At 53.0% G+C, this 18,309-nt stretch overlaps 1 protein-coding gene across 5 annotated transcripts in view; it reads right to left on the bottom strand.

Moving 5' to 3' along the window:
* RASSF4 (Ras association domain family member 4) overlaps nt 1–17,102 on the bottom strand; it is a 34,313-nt gene extending 17,211 nt beyond the window's left edge. For 2 of the 5 annotated variants that reach the window (XM_019933274.3, XM_073793337.1), the window contains exons 1-3: nt 12,066–12,120; nt 7,608–7,701; nt 5,512–5,587 (exon numbers count right to left, since the gene is read on the bottom strand). In XM_019933274.3, coding sequence (XP_019788833.1) covers nt 5,512–5,587; nt 7,608–7,701; nt 12,066–12,078 — 183 coding nt within the window. In that variant the 5' untranslated portion in view covers nt 12,079–12,120. Of the gene's footprint in view, nt 1–5,511; nt 5,588–7,607; nt 7,705–12,065; nt 12,121–16,977 lie in introns of those variants that run through there. The other 3 variants (XM_019933204.3, XM_033841592.2, XM_019933164.3) reach the window with 3 other exon arrangements.
* Nucleotides 17,103–18,309: the final 1,207 nt, after the last annotated feature.

Here is an 18,309-nt window from a genome sequence, read left to right as displayed (position 1 = left end):
CACACCCCTGCTCCCCCCAAGAGGCCCATGAGCAAACTGGGGGTCTCAGCAAATGCACCTGCTGTGTTTTGGGGGACTTGTCACTGGGCCACCCGCGGGTACCTCAGTGGCTCCACCTCACAGGTCCTGTTGTGTCGTGGGGAGCGTTTTCCCCACGCTGACGGCCAAGACAGAACCTGCACCAGCTAAGCCTGCAGGGCACCAAACAACTGGGCCAGGTGGCCCTGTCCCCGCCCGTCCCCACCCTTACCTGCCTCCACCCAGGGGCCACTTTTCTGTGGGGCAAAGTTCAGGGTGTTGTCCAGGTGCCCTGCTCTCGGGCAAGTTCAGGGGCCAGGGCCTCACTCCACATGTCCATGGGTCTCCCACAGCCCTGGGTCCCTACATCCTGGCAAATCCCAGTTCCCAGGGGCATCTGGCAAGCAAGGAGGTGAGGGTGAGGGATAGGGGAGGGGGCAGATTGCTTTCCTCAGGAAGACAGGTGAGGCACCAGAGAACTCAGAGAGACAGGCTTAAGACCTCATTGCCCTGTTCTCTTGGGCGAAGCCAGAGCTGGCCGCCCTGGTCAGCGTGGGAGGGACAGAGGAGAGGGGGAGGATGCAGCTGGGGCCACGGGCAAGCTCATGGCCAGGTTCAGCTTCCCCCACCTCCTTGCCCTGTGGGCTAGCAAACTACTTTGCCTTCCATTTCTCTCTCTCCCTCCCTCCCTCCATCCCTCCCTTCCCCCCTTTTTCCTTTCTTTCTTTCTTTCTGACTTTAAAATATTTTAAAAATTGCTTTGGACATTTACAATATTTATCTGTCCTCTTTTTTTTTTTTTTTTTTTTTTGCGCTACACGGGCCTCTCCCTGCTGTGGCCTCTCCTGTTGCGGAGCACAGGCTCCGGACGTGCAGGCTCAGCAGCCATGGCTCACGGGCCTAGCCGCTCCGCGGCATGTGAGATCTTCCCGGACTGGGGCACGAACCCGTGTCCCCTGCATCGGCAGGCGGACTCTCAACCACTACGCCACCAGGGAAGCCCTGACCTCTTTTATGTGTTTTGTGGGGAGGCAAAATGTAAACCGTGAATTTAAAAGAAAAAGTTTCAGACAAGCAGTTTACTTAGTTTCCCGATCTGTAAAATGGGGACAGCAACGCCTGTCCTTCATACCCTACAGTGGTTGGGGAAACGGTACAAATGAACTTGGAGATGGAGTTATAAGCACTGTATACAAATTTTAAAACTGTCACAACCGCTGTGTCTCTGGTTGACTCAAGCCTCTGGGTCCCTGACTTTCTCCAGCAAATATGTGTGGGGCAGGCTTTGGCCAGAACGTCCTAAGGAGGTGGTGAGGAGGGCTGACCTGCTGAGCGGGTGCCTGGCTGGTGACTGGACGGGTCAGGCTTACTGCGCCAGCCTCATAGCAACGCGGTGTGAAACTAGGATGACGCTGGCTAATCCCCCCAAGCTCAGAAATCACACTGCTGCATTTGGGGAGATCAGATAGGGCCAAGGAGATTCCTGGGCTCTGGGCTCCTCTGCTAATACCCCCGACGTAAAAGAAGCTACTGGCACCTTCAGAAGTTGCCAAAAAAAAAGATGAATAAAGGGCTGGGGGAAGGGGCTTCTGGCAGTGTCCCAAGCTCCTGAGGACAGAACAGCCGAACAGAAAGTCCTCGTGGTGGGGCCCTATGGAGCAGTCTCATTCTCCTTCCACCCACCACTGAGACAGGGAAGGGACACAAATGCCCCTCCCGCCTGGAGAGACAGACTGGAAAGCCCTCAGGAACCCCCAGGGAATACATCCACGGGCCTAGCACTCACCAGGAACCGGTGGTCTGTCTGTCAACCCTGTCATTCCTGCCTTCAGGCCTTAGAAGAAGAGGGATCATTATAAGAGGAAAGGGGACCCCTGGTGGAGGGAAGGTCCTTCCCTTTCTTGCACTTGTGCAGGGGGCCAGGGGCTGAGGTCCTACACTGGGTGTAGTGTGCGCTCACGCCACCAGGGGGAGCTTTGAGCCTACTCAGAGCTGAGCGCGGGGCGGGGTGGGAGGCTGGCTTTGGCAGCGGCCACACACCACACACCAGGACACCAGGGCCCTACTGCCTCCAGCTCACACAGTCAGCAGTGATATATTTGCCCACTGGCATTTCCGGGGTGGTCCATTATTCTGTAGAGGCACCAACCAGCCTGGTTAAAATGCTTTGCTCTCTTCAAAAGGCACAATTGCTCCCAGTTGATCACACTTTTCATTGTAAAACAAGCAAAACGATCCCAAAGGCAAGGTTTACAATGAAGGAAGCTACTGCTCCTGCCTCCTGAGCGGGAATCCTTTGTTCCTAGTTCTGTAGAAGCTGGGGGAAAGTTCACAGGGAAATGCCTGCCCCAGGGTGTGCCCCCTGCCAGTGACACATTTCATCTCTCTGAGTTCCGTGGGCCCCAGATGAGACAGTGGACAAGAAAGTGCCCCAAACTGTAGCAGCCAGGCTGAGGCTGCTCCGGGGCAGGCCCAGAGACAACAAGCTGGGTGGGAGGGTCTCTTGCAGAGCCCCTTGTGGCGCTGGGAGGGCATACCCGAGGCTGAGCTCCCCACGCTTAGCTTGGGGATCAAGCTTGGGGGGCAGGGGTCACAAACCGCTTTCCGAGTCCCTGAGTCCTGGTGAGTCCTACTCAGTCAAGACCTCCACAGACCTCCAGAGCTTAATGCTGGCGATGGCATCGCTGTATTATACACGTCTCTGCTCAGGCCTTGGAGCCACGCCAGAGCCTCTGACTTCCTTCAGGGTCATCTTGGGCCAGAGACTCTAAGAGTCTCAGTTTCTTTGTTTGGAAAATGGTCACTCCTCCCTCACAATGCCCTTGTACTACAATAAATACAACAGAGGCAAAGCTCCTCTTGTCTGCCCTGCCCTCAGCGTCTGCAGTGCCGGGAGAGCCCAGTCTCAGGTGGCCCGGCAGCAAGTTCTAGGAACTATGAGTCTCTGAGGCCCAGAAGGTCCCAGGTCAGCAACCTGAGGAACTGCAGAGCCCCGGACGCTGGGTGGTGGGTGAGTCACCCAGAGATGTCACGCATTTCAGCATTAGAACTCCCGACTCCCAAGCCGGGAGCCTGTCTCTATGGTGGCGGTCACCTCCCAAAGACACACGCTCCCTCAGGCAGGCACACCTTGGCTGTTAAAGCTGCAGAAGGTTCCTGAAAGGTACTTTCCAGCTCCAATGAGATCAGGTCAGACCCTCACACCTTCTTTAGGGTTAGGAATATGAAAATCCCTGCCTGTGGGATGTTAAGTTCCTGCCTTTGGGGCCAGCAGGAGTGCCTCTTCCCCACTGCAGGGTCCTACACTCCTCCATGTGGACTGTTCCATCACACAAACAGGTCTGGGGCTTCCCTGTCCCTCTCCCTACTCAGCTGTTCCAACAGAGGGGATTGTTTTGGGGAATCCCAAGTGCCAAGATCAAGCTCTTAGACTGGCTGTTCTCAGACTTGGCCTTCATCAGAATCCCCTGGAGGACTTGTCAAAACACAGCTGGGAGGGTGAAGAGTTTCTGATTCAGCAGGCCTGCGGGAAGGAGGGTGATAAGAATTTGCAGTTCTAACCAGTCCCCCGGTGATGCGGAAGCTGCTGGTGTGGGGACCACATGTTGAGAACCATCATGATCTTAGAGCAATCCCTGGATGGCCCAGAGCTGAGGAACAGGGTCCAGTCAGAAGACCCCACCCCATGCCTTCAGCACAAGAACTGAAGTGGGCCCAACTCCTCACTTAGCAGCACAGATCAAAACTGCCCAGCACGCTGGGGCTCAGGACTCATCCCAACTTGCTCCAGGCCTGCATCTGCTGGTTAGTTATCTAATACCTATGCACAGGTACCGCCCCATGCCTAGCCGAGGGGATGCAGGACTAGTAGGGCACTTGGCCCAGGTCTAGGGGCTTATCACTCAAGTAAGAAAAGAGACAGCAAAAGCAGAGATAGCGGGATGCTAGGATGAGAGCCCTGCGGGCAGCAGTAAGGAGCTGGGCCAGGGCGGGCTGCTGAGACAGGCGTCAGAGGCTGCTCTGCAGAGGAGTGCGAACACAGAAGCATGCAGAAGTTCTGAGGGGTGGGGAACAAGTCGTCAGGGCTGGTCCCAAGGCCCCACGCAGGGTGGGTGGGTCAAGGGGAGGCAGAGTGTGAGGTCTGTGTCATTCCAGGTTGTCACAGGCAGCCTAGCACTGCCTGAGCCAGGAGCTAGCAGCCTCCCTCCTGTCCAGGCTCCTGAACTGTGTGACCCTGGCCTGGCCTGGCTGATGGAGGTCACCTCCCTGACACTGACTGGCGATCCCCCTGCTGCCCAGAGCTGCCTGCACCTCGGGGCTCACCCTCTGTTCTAGTAATTACAGAAGGGGATGTGTGGTTGTTTGAAGAACTAATGGAAGCGAGATTAGTGAGCAGAGTGGCTTCCGCCTGCATGAAGTCTCTGTGGGTTGCCGGGGCTTGAACTGTCCGTTCCTATGTTCAACAACAGAAGGGGAACTCAGAGGCCACTGGCCCTTGCCAGACACTGATGGGCTAGAGAAAATTCCAAGAGTCAACCCGATCTCAACCGTGGAAACCTCCCAAAATAAAGCCTAATCACGATCACGAAAAGACAGCCCATTTTGGCTTTTCAAATGCCCCAGTATCCCGACCAGGACTCCCATGTGAAAGATTTGGAAGTTCTAGATGGTGGGTGGCAAGACCAGGCCTTCACCTGATCTGCCTGGTGAGCAGCTCCCCGAGCCTGGGCCCTGCTGGCCACTCCCTGGAGTCCAGCTGGTGCCCACGTGCTTGTATTTGGCTTGTTTTGTTTCGGCCACACAGTGCTTCGAGGTTTGGGAATTCCACATGAAATTCCAGATACCTAGCTTCCTTTGAAAAATCAGGAAGGGTCTGGGTGTACCAAGCCCACATCCCTGCACAGCTGCCCTGGGTTTGATCTGACCCGTGCTCTCCAGTGTCGTCCACTCCCCACGCCTACCCTGCCTCTCAAGTGCGGACCTTCCTGGCCCTGTAAGCATCTTCTGGGGAGCTCTCCTCTATCGCAAGGCTTTCCTCTTGGTTGACAAGCACAGAGAGGCTGCTTTCACTCCTGCATTGCCCCGTGAACTTGGGCAAGCCAGGGCCTTGTGCTGAGTTCCTCATCTATGCTGGGATGAGCAGAGGAAGCACTGGACCGTGCGGTCTCAAAGATTTCAGACTCCAATGTCCCGGCCTTCACGAAAACAAAAGTCCCAGGTGGAAAGAGAAGGCCCACAAGGGGATTTCCATCGGCTCTGCATTCTCACGGGGATGCTCCGACCCTCAGTACCCCTTGCAGGGATCTCAGAGGAGATAACCTGGTCCCCAACTCAGGGGATGGGTGACCTTACAATTTATTATCCAAACTGGACACTCAGAGTGAAGGAAATGGTCTTTAGAATTACCCTTGATTAACAGGTATAAAGCAGCACTATTTTTGGCAAGCCAGGATAAATGGTGACCCTATGAAAAAGAAGAGAAATGGGCCTTACCTCTCTGTGTCTCAGCTGAAAGCTTCTGCCCTCATGGTAGCAGTTGTAGGTTTTCAGCAGGCTTAAGAGCTCTGACCTAAAAAAGGTAAAGACACACATATGCTCTTGGAATGTGGTGGGGCCTTGGATAAGGCATCTGGCTTCGCTGGGCTCAGTTTCCTCATTTGTAAAATGGGCAAAATGTACACATTTTGCCAACAACATATAATCCATTGAGAGACTAGACTTTGCCATCAGACACACACCCTTTGGTCTTCTAAGGAGTTTCGCAGATCAGCGCTCCTGGAAAGCCCGGGGTGGGGCTGCGAAGGAAGCAAAACTCACAGAGGGGTCCAGGTCAAAACTCACAGAGGGGCCCACGCTATTGTAATTCTAGGGTGTTTGCACAATTTCACTATTATAGATAAGAGTTCCTGACAATCTCCCTGTACCTTACTTCTGAGTCACCTTCTCAGAATAAGTCACTTGGGCTTGGATAATTGGCATTTTAAAGGCTTCCTTTTTCTCCCCATATTTCTTCCTACAAGGGTCTGGGGTGGCTGCTATGAAGGTACCACCAGGGTACCTCTTCCCCATCCTGACTTCCTGGACGTGTGATCATGGGATGAAGGTGACAGCCCCTGAGAGTAAGATCCTGAAGGCCCGAGGATGGCTACTCTGTCCAAATGCTGTCTCCCCAGGATAAAGGGAAAGCCACAGCTTGTGCCTTGGCGGAGGTGTGGCAGAGAGAAAACGAGGACAGCTCCCTGTACCCAAGCTGGGCTCTGCAGGGCAGTGCAGTCCAATAGACATGCAATGCAAGCCACACACATCATTTTAAATCTTCTAGTAGCTATACTACCAAGGAAAATAAAACAGGGGAAATTAGTTTTAATAACATTTTATTGAATCCAGTGTATCTAAAATATTATCATGTCAACGTGAAATCTATGTAAAAATTATTAATGAGATTCTGCTCGTTATTTTATTTTGTAAGAAATGTTCGTTAGCTGGAGCATCTTTTATATTCACTACATCTCTCCAGCCACAGGTCCCGTGCTCGGCAGCCACATGTAGTTGGTGGCTCCCCTACTGGACAGAGATGCTCTTGAACCTCTCAGGTACTGCCTTCACCCACACTCGAGCAACCCAGGGCCTGGATGAGAAAAACATGCTCTGGTGCTCTGTTGTGCAGCCCTGTGTGATGTGGGGTGATGGTAACTGACAAGGGCACCCATTTACAACTTAATGGCATTAACAATGCAGGATTCAATACTGCATGTTCACTGTGCTTATTAAGTGTGCAAACACTGAATATAAAATTGTTAGGATACGTACATGTATAACATATCTAAATCATGTATGGTTGTTATTATGACTTTTTTCAAAATGATATTTAATATTGTTACATTGTTCTTATTATCGGATTTAAATAAGGAAAATGATGGTGTGGGAGCGCTGTCTGTTTTCTCAGGGTCTTTAGTAGGAGGACCCCAGCGGGCAGGTCCTCAGCAAAAGCTAGTCCATTTCAAGGAGGCTTGCTTTGTCTTCAGAATGGCAGATAGGAGCTACCCAAATTTAGAAAATACTTGGACTCAGGACTTGAAAAGCAAGATAAAATGAAAAAATACACTTTTCTTTAGTTCAGCAATGAACTTGGAAAAGTATCCCAAACAGTTTTTTATGATGAGACCAGGAGTCTCATCATAAACAAAATAAAATAAATAAAAATAAGCTGAGAAAAATATACCTTTTTAATAAAAACTCAAAACTAGTTTTGAGGGTTTTTTTTTCCCTGAACTGTTTAATGCAATAAGATGTTAGTATTGCTCTAGTTTTTATATAAATTAAACGCCATCTCTGCAGGTTCACAGCAGGCACTGTCACGCTTTCCTGCTTTTGTCTGCCCAGGGAGGCGGGGGTCAGACTCATGCCTTGATCCTTGATCTCCAAAGCACTTCAAAAAGAAGTGCTCTCATCACTGTCCCTGGGGCAGGCGCATCACTGTATCTACAAAAAGTGCCCAGAATTCCTCCACCCACAGGCTGCCCATGGCAGGGGAGTGGCCACGGGGGAAAGGCAGGCATGGAGACCCCTCTTTGCTCACAATGGCTTACTTCAGAATGGACTTGCTGTCGCTGATGGGCACGTGAGAACTGGGTGGACAATCTTCCTTCATCTTCTGCTGTTGTCTGCAGACTCGGAAGTTACCTGCTGGTAGACAAAGGAGGGCCCACAGACACCTAAGCTGGGAGGAGTGATGGCCAGGGTGGCGCCGGAGCCTTGGTGCAGAGGCTGCAGCTTCTGCCTCACCTCCCACCTCCCCACCCTCTCACGTGGCCACGCCCCAACCCCTACCTCACTCCCACCCCACCCCCGCCCCCAGGTACAGGGCCAGACCTAGAGGACTTCATGGGACCCCACACCCACACGTGTCAGCCCTGGCAGGGCAAGGTCAGAACCGCCCTATCAGCCCCCTTCCCAAAACCTCTTCATGATCACCAGGAATCAATCAGTCTCCTCAATATTTCAGATTATATGCTTTTTTTCTTGATGGACACCCTGAATGATGTGTTCTACCTTGACTGCTCCCTCAAACCTCTAAGTCACCCCTGGCCTTTCTCCTCCATTTCCACAGAGCCTGAGGTGGTCCCCCCATCACTGCCTTTGGAGTCAACACACCTGGACCAGCTCTCCTAGGGACGGGCTAATAGGTACCATGTTCACTACATGCTGGAGACTGTTGAGCATATTCTATGAATTATCTTGTTTATTCCTTACAACACCATTATGAGGTAAGTGCCATCCTATTCCCATTTCACGGATGAGAAAACAGGGACAGAAGTTAAGTACTTGGCCCAAGATTCCCAGTGAGTAAATGGCGAAGTCACCGAACACAAGCATCTAGACTCCAGATGCTGGTCTCTTAGCCCCTTCTCTATACTGAAATCGGACAGTAACTTAAACCCCCAGACCCTTCATTTTCCCATCTGTACAATGGAGTAACCTCTATCCTATAGGATTGTTCGTGGAGTCACCCATGAAACTGTCTCTATCTCTTCTCATCCACAACCTGGAAACGTCTGTGGAGCTTCCCAAGCCCTCCTGGGTTTCTTTCACAGAGGGGAAATCCGCTAGAGCTTTCTCTACCCTGCTGGCATCCTCCGTATAGATTCTTCTCTCTGTCTCTGCGTTATTCTGGCCGAGCACTCTCTTATCAAGGCCCACTATGTGTCGGGCACTGAGCCCCAGCTTCACACACATGCATACTCTAACCTTGACCCTGCCTCTACCCCCCCTTCTCCCAAGTTGCAGCTAGTAATCTGAGGGGTTTAGTTACCCTGGGAGGTGGCACGGACAGGGCACACAGTGTGTCTTTCACACCATGGAGCTTGCTTGGCTCCTTCACAAAAAACCCCCAACATCTGTTCACACAAACCTGGCTCAATCGCGTCTTCCTGACCTGTGTGTGTGCCAGTGCTACTGGGGGTGGGCGGGAGGTGGTCAAGGTCAGGTCCAACTGCCGTGTTATCGGTGACCTCAGAGCAGAGCCCGTCGCGGCAGAGGGGCGCTGACTCTGACTAGCCCAGCACACTCTTGCCTGCTGGCTTGATCCACCCACAAACAAGACGTGCCAGCCTTCTTGTGGCCACATCAGCCCTGAATGAGCATCTGACTCTGGAGGCAGGGGACACACGGCTGGCGTAGAGAAGGGGAATGGTTTGAGAGAGGTGGGCTTCCCAGTGACATCAGAATCATCCCCTAAATTCCTCCCCTCTGCCTGAGTCTACAGTGAGGCAAACTGTGGCCTGCAGAGAGGACAGGCCCCCGGCTGTGGCCAGCAGCCAACCCTACCTCTGTAGGGCACAGGGCATTGGCACCGTGGGGGCCTGGAGCTGGGGACTCCCAGCTGCCTTCTTCTTGGCCTATTTCAAAATAGGGTTTCGGTTCCTCAGCACCTCAGATACCCTGTGGAAAAAGTGATCTGCCAGGCTCCCTCTCTGGGTCCTTCCTCAAATGCTTCCAATGCAGAAGCTGGCTTCAGCCCAGGGCAAGGCTGGGTTTCTCCGTCAACACCGTTTCTGTGGGTCCATGACACAACTGTCTTGCTTTAAGCCAGCTCATAATGGGAAGGGCTGGATTTACCCAGAAATAACAAGAGATGGTTTTTTCTCTTGCCTTCCTCTGTAGCCAGCTTCTCTTCCACTCCCCCCACTTCCTGCTCTGAGCTCCACAGTTCCCCTAATGGGCTCTATGATTTTTCTCTTGCCTTCCTCTGTAGCCAGCTTCTCTTCCACTCCCCCCACGTCCTGCTCTGAGCTCCACAGTTCCCCTAATGGGTTCTATGCTTTTTCTCCCCTTTGGGCTTTTACAGCCATTCTCTGCTCAGAACCCAGCGTTGTCCTTGTCCTACACCCTAAACCGTCGCTTGCCAGGCAGCCCGTGCCGGAGCAGACCCCTTCTGCAGCAGTAGCAGCAACAGCTCCTCTCTGGCCTAGTTCCTGCTCTCGGCTCTCCCCTGCAGGGCCGGCCTCTTGTTTGGACTCTCCCAGGAGAGGAGGAGGGTGGTGTGGCTGGGATGTTGCTTTTCTGCCTCACCACTTGTTTCCAGCAAGGAGTGCAAGCCTGGGACGCTGCAGGAGGTCCACAAATGGCTGTTAAATCATTGGACGAATACAGAAAGCCTCATGGGGTCCCCCAAAGTCAACTTTCGAGAGTTGTGCATACACAGCTGGAATAAATCATGCAAAAGTCTCCAGGGGCCAGGGAAGTGACTCAGCTGAGGGACACTGGTCAGGGCACTTGGGGACACATTCCTCTTCCAGAGGGGCAGATCTTCTGGTGTTTCACGAGAAGCCAGACATCTGGATTTTTATGGGCTACATTTTACTGTTTAAAGTTGGGTGACTGTGGTAGAGACAATTACTGCCCCTGGAATGATCACATGATAGCTCCCGTTCCCCAGCCCCCTGCAGCTATGGGGCCATGTGACTAGCTCTGCAAACAGAAGTGTTGTTGTCACTCCCAGGCCAGGGCATCTGAGCCAATGCATGACCCTGCGGCTCTCCTGTTCCCTGTCGTGGTGACCCAGAAAGCCACATGTCCCAGTAAGTACAGCTTCCTGATGGCCAGCCTGGGTCCCAGAGTGCTTCTGTGGTTGCCTCTGCCAATCTACAATGAATGTGGACTGGGAAAGAGAAATAAACCTCTGCTGTGTTTCAGGGATTTGTTACTGCAGCATAACCTAGGCTATCCTGACTGATTCGGTAAAGAATAAAGTTAAAATGAATATATACATGTATGTATATGTGTGTGTGTGTGTGTGTGTGTGTGTGTGTATGTGTGTGTGTGTATAACTGCTGACGCATGACATGACTCCATTTATGAACACTGTATTTCTCCCAAAGCATGTGGGGAATATGCCCATTTTGCTCTATTTAGAAGGGACACTTACAAGGGGAATTCTCTATATCAAGCAGTGATTAGTTATTAATAGAAGATGCTTCTTAAAGTGCTTTGGGCTGGGAGCTGCAAAAGACCCGTGTAGCTTCAGTTGCATGCTTTTTCCTCTCTGGGCCTTGATTTTCCCATCTGTACAATGAGAATATCGATCTCCAATGAGTTAGAAATTTTCTCAACTGTAGAACTCTTTGTTCAAATGTAACAGTTATGCAAATCAGATTAAAGGGGCTGCTCTGGTTGAAGGTGAGGTGCGTGGCAGGGAGCCCCATCCGCGGCTTTGCCTAGGGCTTTTGATAATACTGTGCTGAGTAACACAGGAGAGGCTCCCTGCAATGGCCTTCTGGAAGGCTTTGCCCTCAAGAGCCTGCTTATTTAAAGGACACAACCAACGAGTGTCTCCAGCTGGAGTTGGGTGACATCAGCTGGGGGAGATAGCTCAGAGGGAATCAGGAGGAAAGTGCAGAAGCATCCTGGATTGCAGAGAGCAAAGTGAAAGGAGAAGGTGGCTCGTAGGGTAAACAGCTTATGTGGCAGGGACAGAGAATGGGGTACACCATCCCAGGTGAGGGAAGGAGATAAGTGAACAAGGCTGGGGGAAGGCAACGAACTGAGGGTTCTTTCAAATTGCCGGGCGGGGTGTGAGCCTTATGGGGGGGGGGAGAACTTTGCTCTGTAGAAAAACAATCTCTTCTTTGAGAGAACCACATACTGCTGTGTCCTCTGACATCCGTCATGTGCGTGGCCCGAAGCCAGTCTCATGGTCTCTGGTTCTCACATATCCCATCCCCCCACCCCAACTCGGCAACACCTCCATCTCCTTGTGTTCCAGACCTGAGCTCTGGGGTCACTCTCAGAATTCCTCTCCCAATGCCAGCACTGCATTTGCGCCTCCTTTACCCGACTGGAGGTAGAGGAGGTTTTCATTGATTTTGATACTCCCAGTGTCTTGTCCGGTTCTCAAGTGAGCTGCATGTGTACCTGAGAGGCATCCTGGGGGTAACCTGAATGAGAGAGCTTTGAGGGACAGTGGGCACACAGACCCCGGGAAGAAAGCCAGCTGAGATTTCTCTCCATTTGGAACGTGTTCCTGAAACCGCCCGTTAAACACTCACCGTCCTCATGCATTGGGCAGGACTTAAATGAATCTCCAGTGGAGCGTTCTTCTACCTTTTAAAAAAGGACAATCTTATCTTTAAATAAAGCCCTAGGAGAAGCTTAACACACAAACGGATTAAAGCGGGGCTGCTCTGGTTGAAGCAGGAGTCGGGGAGAGGATGGGCTGGACCACCACCCAGGCGCAGGCTGCAAAGCACAGAGTGACAGGTGCAGCTGCGCAGGCCAAGCCCTGTGGCTCTCGGGAGTCCAGCCTTCCTTGTCCCAGCCTGCTCCCCTCCCCCAGGCCCCAGGGCACAGAGCTCAGGCCTCCACACTTGCTTCCCTGGCTGGAGGAGGCTCTGTCCCCAACCCGAGGACTCAGGCTGCGCCAGGGCTGCGCCAGGGCTCCCTGTCCCCCGGAGGAGGGGCCCCAGGGCAGCAAGCCAGCCCTGGTTACCTGTCCCAGTGAACAGGCAGTGGATTGTTTTCGCTTTCCACTTCAGCAGCTGCTCTGCCAGCCGTGAGGAGGGGCTGCTGAGGACAGTGGGCCTGCTGCCTGCCCTCGCTTTGTCCCTGGCCTTTGGTCTGGGACAAAGGACAATGAAGCCTTTAAAGCTGCGGCCCATCTTTCCTCTTCTGGGGTCATGGAGCTGCTTATTATGGGAGCAGGCAGCTCTGCGGCTCCTCAGGCCATCACTACAGCCCACTTCCTACCGTCTAACGGCAGAAGGAGAAAAAGAAAGCTAACGCAGTGGCGTTTTCATGAAGCTGCATCCACTGCGTTCAAAAGCCTTTTATTTCAAGACGACGTGCTGCCTACTTATTAGTCCTACGATGCCCTCTCTTTCATAAAAGAGTGGCAATGATAGATGGTTGTTGTTGTTCTAACTCGGCAAAGTGGAAAATGTTTCGGCATCCAAATTAAAACGTTCTGAGGATGTCTGTGAAATCTGAGTGCTTGGTAACCTCTGTTCTAACATCTTATAAAATTATGACTCTGAAGTTCTTCTTTAGGCAGGATTAAAATCAAATATGTAAAGACCGTGACATGGCGAGTCCAAGAAAGAGGACGGAGCACGTGGGGGCACAGCTGGGAGCCTCTCAGCCCAGGCTGCTCAGACCAGAAGGAGGTCGGAGGTTCCTAGGGAAAGGGCAGTTGCTGGTGACACTGCCAGGCATTCCTGTGAAGGCTGAGTCCCCTGCTCTGCAGTCCGTGGCTGCACCTTTCAAATGCCAGCCAGGGCCAGCAGGAAGGTGGCGCAGAAAACAATGAACCTTTAAATGGGCCCTCCCTAGCTAGCACCTGTTAACCGGCAAATGGCAGGAGGTTGGCCAGGGAAGAAGCTGTAGTGCCTGCTAGTACCAGCTGCCTCTGAGAGGGGGTCTGGCCAGACACAGCCCACCCCTTGGCAATGTATTTTTGCCGAGAAAGCCAGCTGTTGGGATGCGGATGGCGGGCAGGGACGCAGCAGCTGCAGCTTCCATCCCCTTCCACACTGCTGTCCTTGCCCTTCCTCGCTCCTCTACCTTCACCCCCTGGGCTTGGCCACACCCTCCCTGCCCCAGCCTTGGTGGCTGGAAGCCCAGGGGGACGTTGTGCACAGTCCAGCTGGAGTCGAGGGAGAGCAGGAACGGCAGCTGCAGAGCCACCCGTTACCTCCACTTGCCGCCTTCCCCTTGGTCTACCCCCTGACCCCAGCTCACCTTTACTGTATCGTCCCCACCCTCGAGGTCCTGGGCTTCCACCAACACTCTCCCTGAGCCTATCCCAGCACCAGGCCCCCTGACACCATTGCTCTTCCTCTGAACAGCCCGGGCCTCTGCATCCAGGCAGGTTGGCCCTCCTTACAGCTTTCTGACAGTCGCCACCTAGAGGCAGTGCTGCAACCAGACCCCTGCAGCCAGGTCTCTGGCTTCTGCCCTCGTTTTCAAGGCCTGGCTCCCTGGGGCAAGAAAGCATTTCCCATCCTACTGCTTCCCCTTACATACATATTCCCTGGCCCCGCGGGATTCTCCCTCCCCAGACTGAGCTTAGCTCTTGCCTATGGAAGAAGAGATCTAGGAAAAAAGGAATCCTCTCAGCTATGCTTTTTGGGCCAAACAGGTACTCAGAATGACCACTGGTTAATATCCCAATGGCCCGGAGCCAGAGGTGCCGGCCCTCCGAGTGCCCAGTGCCAGCTGCTGCAGGGCTGCACTGGGTGCACAAAATCGCTGCCCCTCCTCGTCCCCCACGTCCTCTCATCCCCCCAGCCAGCGCTACCCACTGCACCAGACCTGTGCGCTGCACGCAGCTGCTGGAGGTGGTTTCCTGTGAGACGCGGTTCGGCTCAGAATATTCTGGGTCATGGAGCCCTCTGGAGTCTCCTGAAAGCTTAACACACTGTCTCCAGAAACATGCCCGTGTGCGCACACATACACACACTGAATTTGCACACATACACACACTGAATTTGCACACCATTGCAGAAGGATCAGTAAGCCCCTGCTCATGTGCTCCCGGACCTGCAGGTCCCAGGTTAAGAACTTCTACTGAAATGTGCCACAGCAAGGGAGAGGAGGCAAAGGGGCATACTAGAGAGAAGTCTGGATATGAGCTTCGCTGGGGTATCAGCTTGGCACATGACTTCAATGTGTTGTGACATCTCTCGGGCCTCAGTTTAGCCAGGATTGCACTGGCAGCTGGACCAGAGCGTCTTTAGGTCTCTTCCTAGCTCTTTGGCTATGGGGCTGTATGACACCCTCGACTCCACCCCCCAAGGTCAGGCAAGGCAAGGGAAGGGGGTTCCAAATCTCTCTAAGCAGTGCATCCTGGGGAAGGAGGTCAGACAGCCAGAAAAGGAGACTGAGCAAACTGCAAGTTCCCCTTTAACAAGAGTGACAAAACTGCAGAAGCTTCGGGAAGTGCAGCCACTTCCTAGTTGATTTTGATTTACTTTAAAACAACTTGAAAATATTTTCTTCAGTGCACTCTGTGAGAGAATAACCACCAGCCTTTGCAAGGATCTGGGTTTAAAGCTCTGCTCTGGGATTCTTTAGCTGTGTGACCTTAGGCAAGTCCCTTTTCCCTCTCTGAACCTCAGGTTCCTCATGAGCTGAATCACTAACTGCTGTGAAGGTGAATGAGGAAACAGGTGAGATGGGCCTCATATGGGGTTCACCCATGATAAACAGAAGTTCCCAGTAGAGGTCATAGTGGGAGTCAGGGTCTCCAGAGAGACAGTGAGGCTCTGGAGATGGGAACCTGGGACTCAGATAGGATGACAGTCCTCAGCAGGAGCATCTGTGAGCCACAACATCTGGCTGAGTTCACTCTCAAAACCAAGATCAAGTCCAGAGTGCTTTCTGGTAATCAGAGTCTCCCCTTTGAGCCTTTGCATTTACAGGAACTGAGCTATAACACACGCCTGAGTTCTGTTCATGTTCTGTTGTCATGGGTCATTGTCCAGCTGACCCTCACCCGGGGGGACCCTGGACTTCACTCTATTCTCAACCTCCAGGCCACTTGCTGGAGTCTCATGGTGGAAATATGGTCCCACCTCCCGGCTTTCACACTAACACTTTAATCTGTGGCCTCAATCTCACTTTCCCTGTAAAGTCTCAAAGCACAGGCACTACACACAGAGGGAATAATGACAAAAACTAATGAAAACGTACCGACAGTGTTGAAACACACCCCATCACAACTTCTTAGCCAGCAATTTTGTGACCTAGGTTTAAGGAATTCATCTTCTCTTCTCTCCCTTCCCCTTCCTGTCCTCTCCCTCCCCAGTACACCCCCTGCCCCCCACCCAGCACCTCCCACCCTGCTGGCAGCAGCTCAGGAATTACTCAGGGGAGCGGGGGTGGGGGGGCAGGCAGATTGGCATTTTAGCTGTAGTTAATATTTACTCATGGCTTCTGGCAACAAATCTTGATTGTGCCGTGAGCAGTTAAACTAGATAGAAGCCAGTGAGGATCCTTCCTGCAAGTGCAAGCACATCGCTTTGGAGTCCAACCTGCTTGGGCTAAAATTCCAGAATCCCAGCCCTCACCTGTTGTGACCCTATTTAATTCCTCTGTGAAGTGGGATTACTCACAGCTCTCTTTTCAGTGTTTCAAGAAAACACTGGCACTGGCCTGGCACTGATCCTGGTGTGAGAGAAGGCCCTCACTCCCCCAGGCCAGATGAATAAAAACAAAGGCATCTGTCTGGAGTGGGAAGTGCAGGACACAGTCAGGAGCACGGGGGTGAGCAGAGTGGCTGGCAGGGTGAGCTCTGAAGTCAGTGGGTGAAATGAATGAGACCTGGCATAACAAGCCCTGGGTTAAAATGCTGACTCCACCACTGACTCATCTGGGTAAAACTGGACAATTCCATAACTCTTAAAGCCTCAGTTTTCTCATCTGAAAATGGGGATAATGAAAGTATCAAGGCTGTGAGAAGTAGGTGGCATACGGTGCTAAAGCTCTTAGCACAGGTCTGGGAACAAGGCAAATCCTCTATAAATAGCAATTGTGAGGCCCTGCTTCTGCTATTATCTTGGTGCTCATGGTCTTCCATCCATGAAATCTGAGAACTGTGCCAGAGGCACTTCGAGCCTCTCCCCCCAATTCTGAGATCAATGCTTCTAGGATACTGGCCAAGATGAGAGACAAGGTGGGCAAAGATGTAGCCTGCTGCCGCGCATACACCTGCTGTGCTCAGGTTTTAGCCTCTAAAGTGCCCTCTCCTTGGAGGAGATGCCTGGCGCAGTGCTCACTCTCAGCCTTGGGCCCGAGGCCCGCAATACGCCAGGCTGGCAGAGGGAGGGGACTTTGCACGCGGCAGCCAAGGGCACCAGTGCCCAGACTCCGGAGCCCCTGGCTGGGAAGGTCCTGGGCTCGGGCGGTGGGCGGAGGTCGGAGCTCCGTGGACGCCCCGAACTCTCTCGCCCGTGCATCACTCACCGTCCACTCATCGCGCTGTCCAGAAGCCGCTGCTGGTGCCTTGCCCTCGCAGTCACCGGAGACGCATCCGCAGCGCCTACTGCTCCGGGGCTTGGAGCGTCAGGCCCGCCCCTCCCCGCCCCTCGCCCCGCGCCGGCCAATGGCGTCACGTCACCTTGTGCGGCCAGCCCAGCCCCACGCACCGCCGGGAGGGTCCGCTCCAGGCGGTGTCTGAGAGGCCTCGGGGAAGGTTTGGGGCGTCTGCTTTGCGGGGTGTCCCCGGAATACACAGAGGGCGCCTGGAGACTCGCGGAGGAAGCAGCCCCGACTCGGTCGGGAGGGTCCGGTATGCAAACCAAGGACAGGGAACTTGGGGGAAAGGACAACCTTGGGTTTCCAACAAAGGTCGCAGTGCGGGCCCCGCAAGTACTAGTGTGCCTGTCAGGAAAGAGGAGGTTATCAGTAGAACCTGAGCGATGTTAGTTTTTGCTCAAGGGCCACCTGTGTGCCGTCCGGCTGTTTGCTTGCTGTGGCCTCTCAGAGCTCCACTCGATTTAAGAAGCCAGACCCTGGACTTGCCTGATGGCGCAGTGGTTAAGAGTCTGCCTGCCAATGCGGGGGACACGGGTCCAATCCCTGGTCGGGAAAGATCCCACAGGCGGCGGAGCAGCTACTGAGCCCGTGTGCCACAATCCATGAACCCTAGAATCCGTGCGTGGCAACAAGAGAAGCCACTGCAATGAGAAGCCCGCGCGCCACAAAGAAGAGTAGCCCCCGCTCGCCGCAACTAGAGAAAGACCCCGCACAGCAAGGAAGACCCAATGCAGTCATAAACAAACAAACGAACAAACAAATAATAAATAAATAATAAAATCAAATCTCATTTAAAAAAAAAAAAAGAAATCAGATCCTCTGATGATTAAGTGGAGATAAGCTTCTCTGCCGGTTACTGCCTGCTGGAGGAGGATTTGCCTGTGCAGAGGCAGAGGGGACAGAAGGGCACAGGCCTTTTGGGGAACTTAGAGCAGTTCAGTGATTCTGGGGTGTGGGGTAACAGGGAAGGGGAAGGGGCTGATGGAAACAATTGCAATTTCTGTTTTGTGTCACTATCCCAGTACTGACCTCGGGACTTCCCCTTCCCTCCCCCAACGTGAATCATTTTACTTTCGTTCAGTCTGTGGTTCCTAATCTTTTTACAGTCACATGGCCATTTTAGAATCAGATATGGACCTCTTAGAAAAAGGCAGGTGCCCACATAGGCAAAACTCAGCTTGGGATTTGAGTCTTTGAGCCCCTGGACCCCACTTGAGAGAGGCTGGGCTAATCGTTGTTGTTAGGGTTGCTGGATTGGGG

Source organism: Tursiops truncatus, chromosome 16 (genome assembly GCF_011762595.2).
Source record: "Tursiops truncatus isolate mTurTru1 chromosome 16, mTurTru1.mat.Y, whole genome shotgun sequence".
NCBI classification, from domain to species: domain Eukaryota; kingdom Metazoa; phylum Chordata; class Mammalia; order Artiodactyla; family Delphinidae; genus Tursiops; species Tursiops truncatus.
Note: the sequence above shows the minus strand (reverse complement) of the source record. Positions and strands in the feature narration are given on the sequence as shown.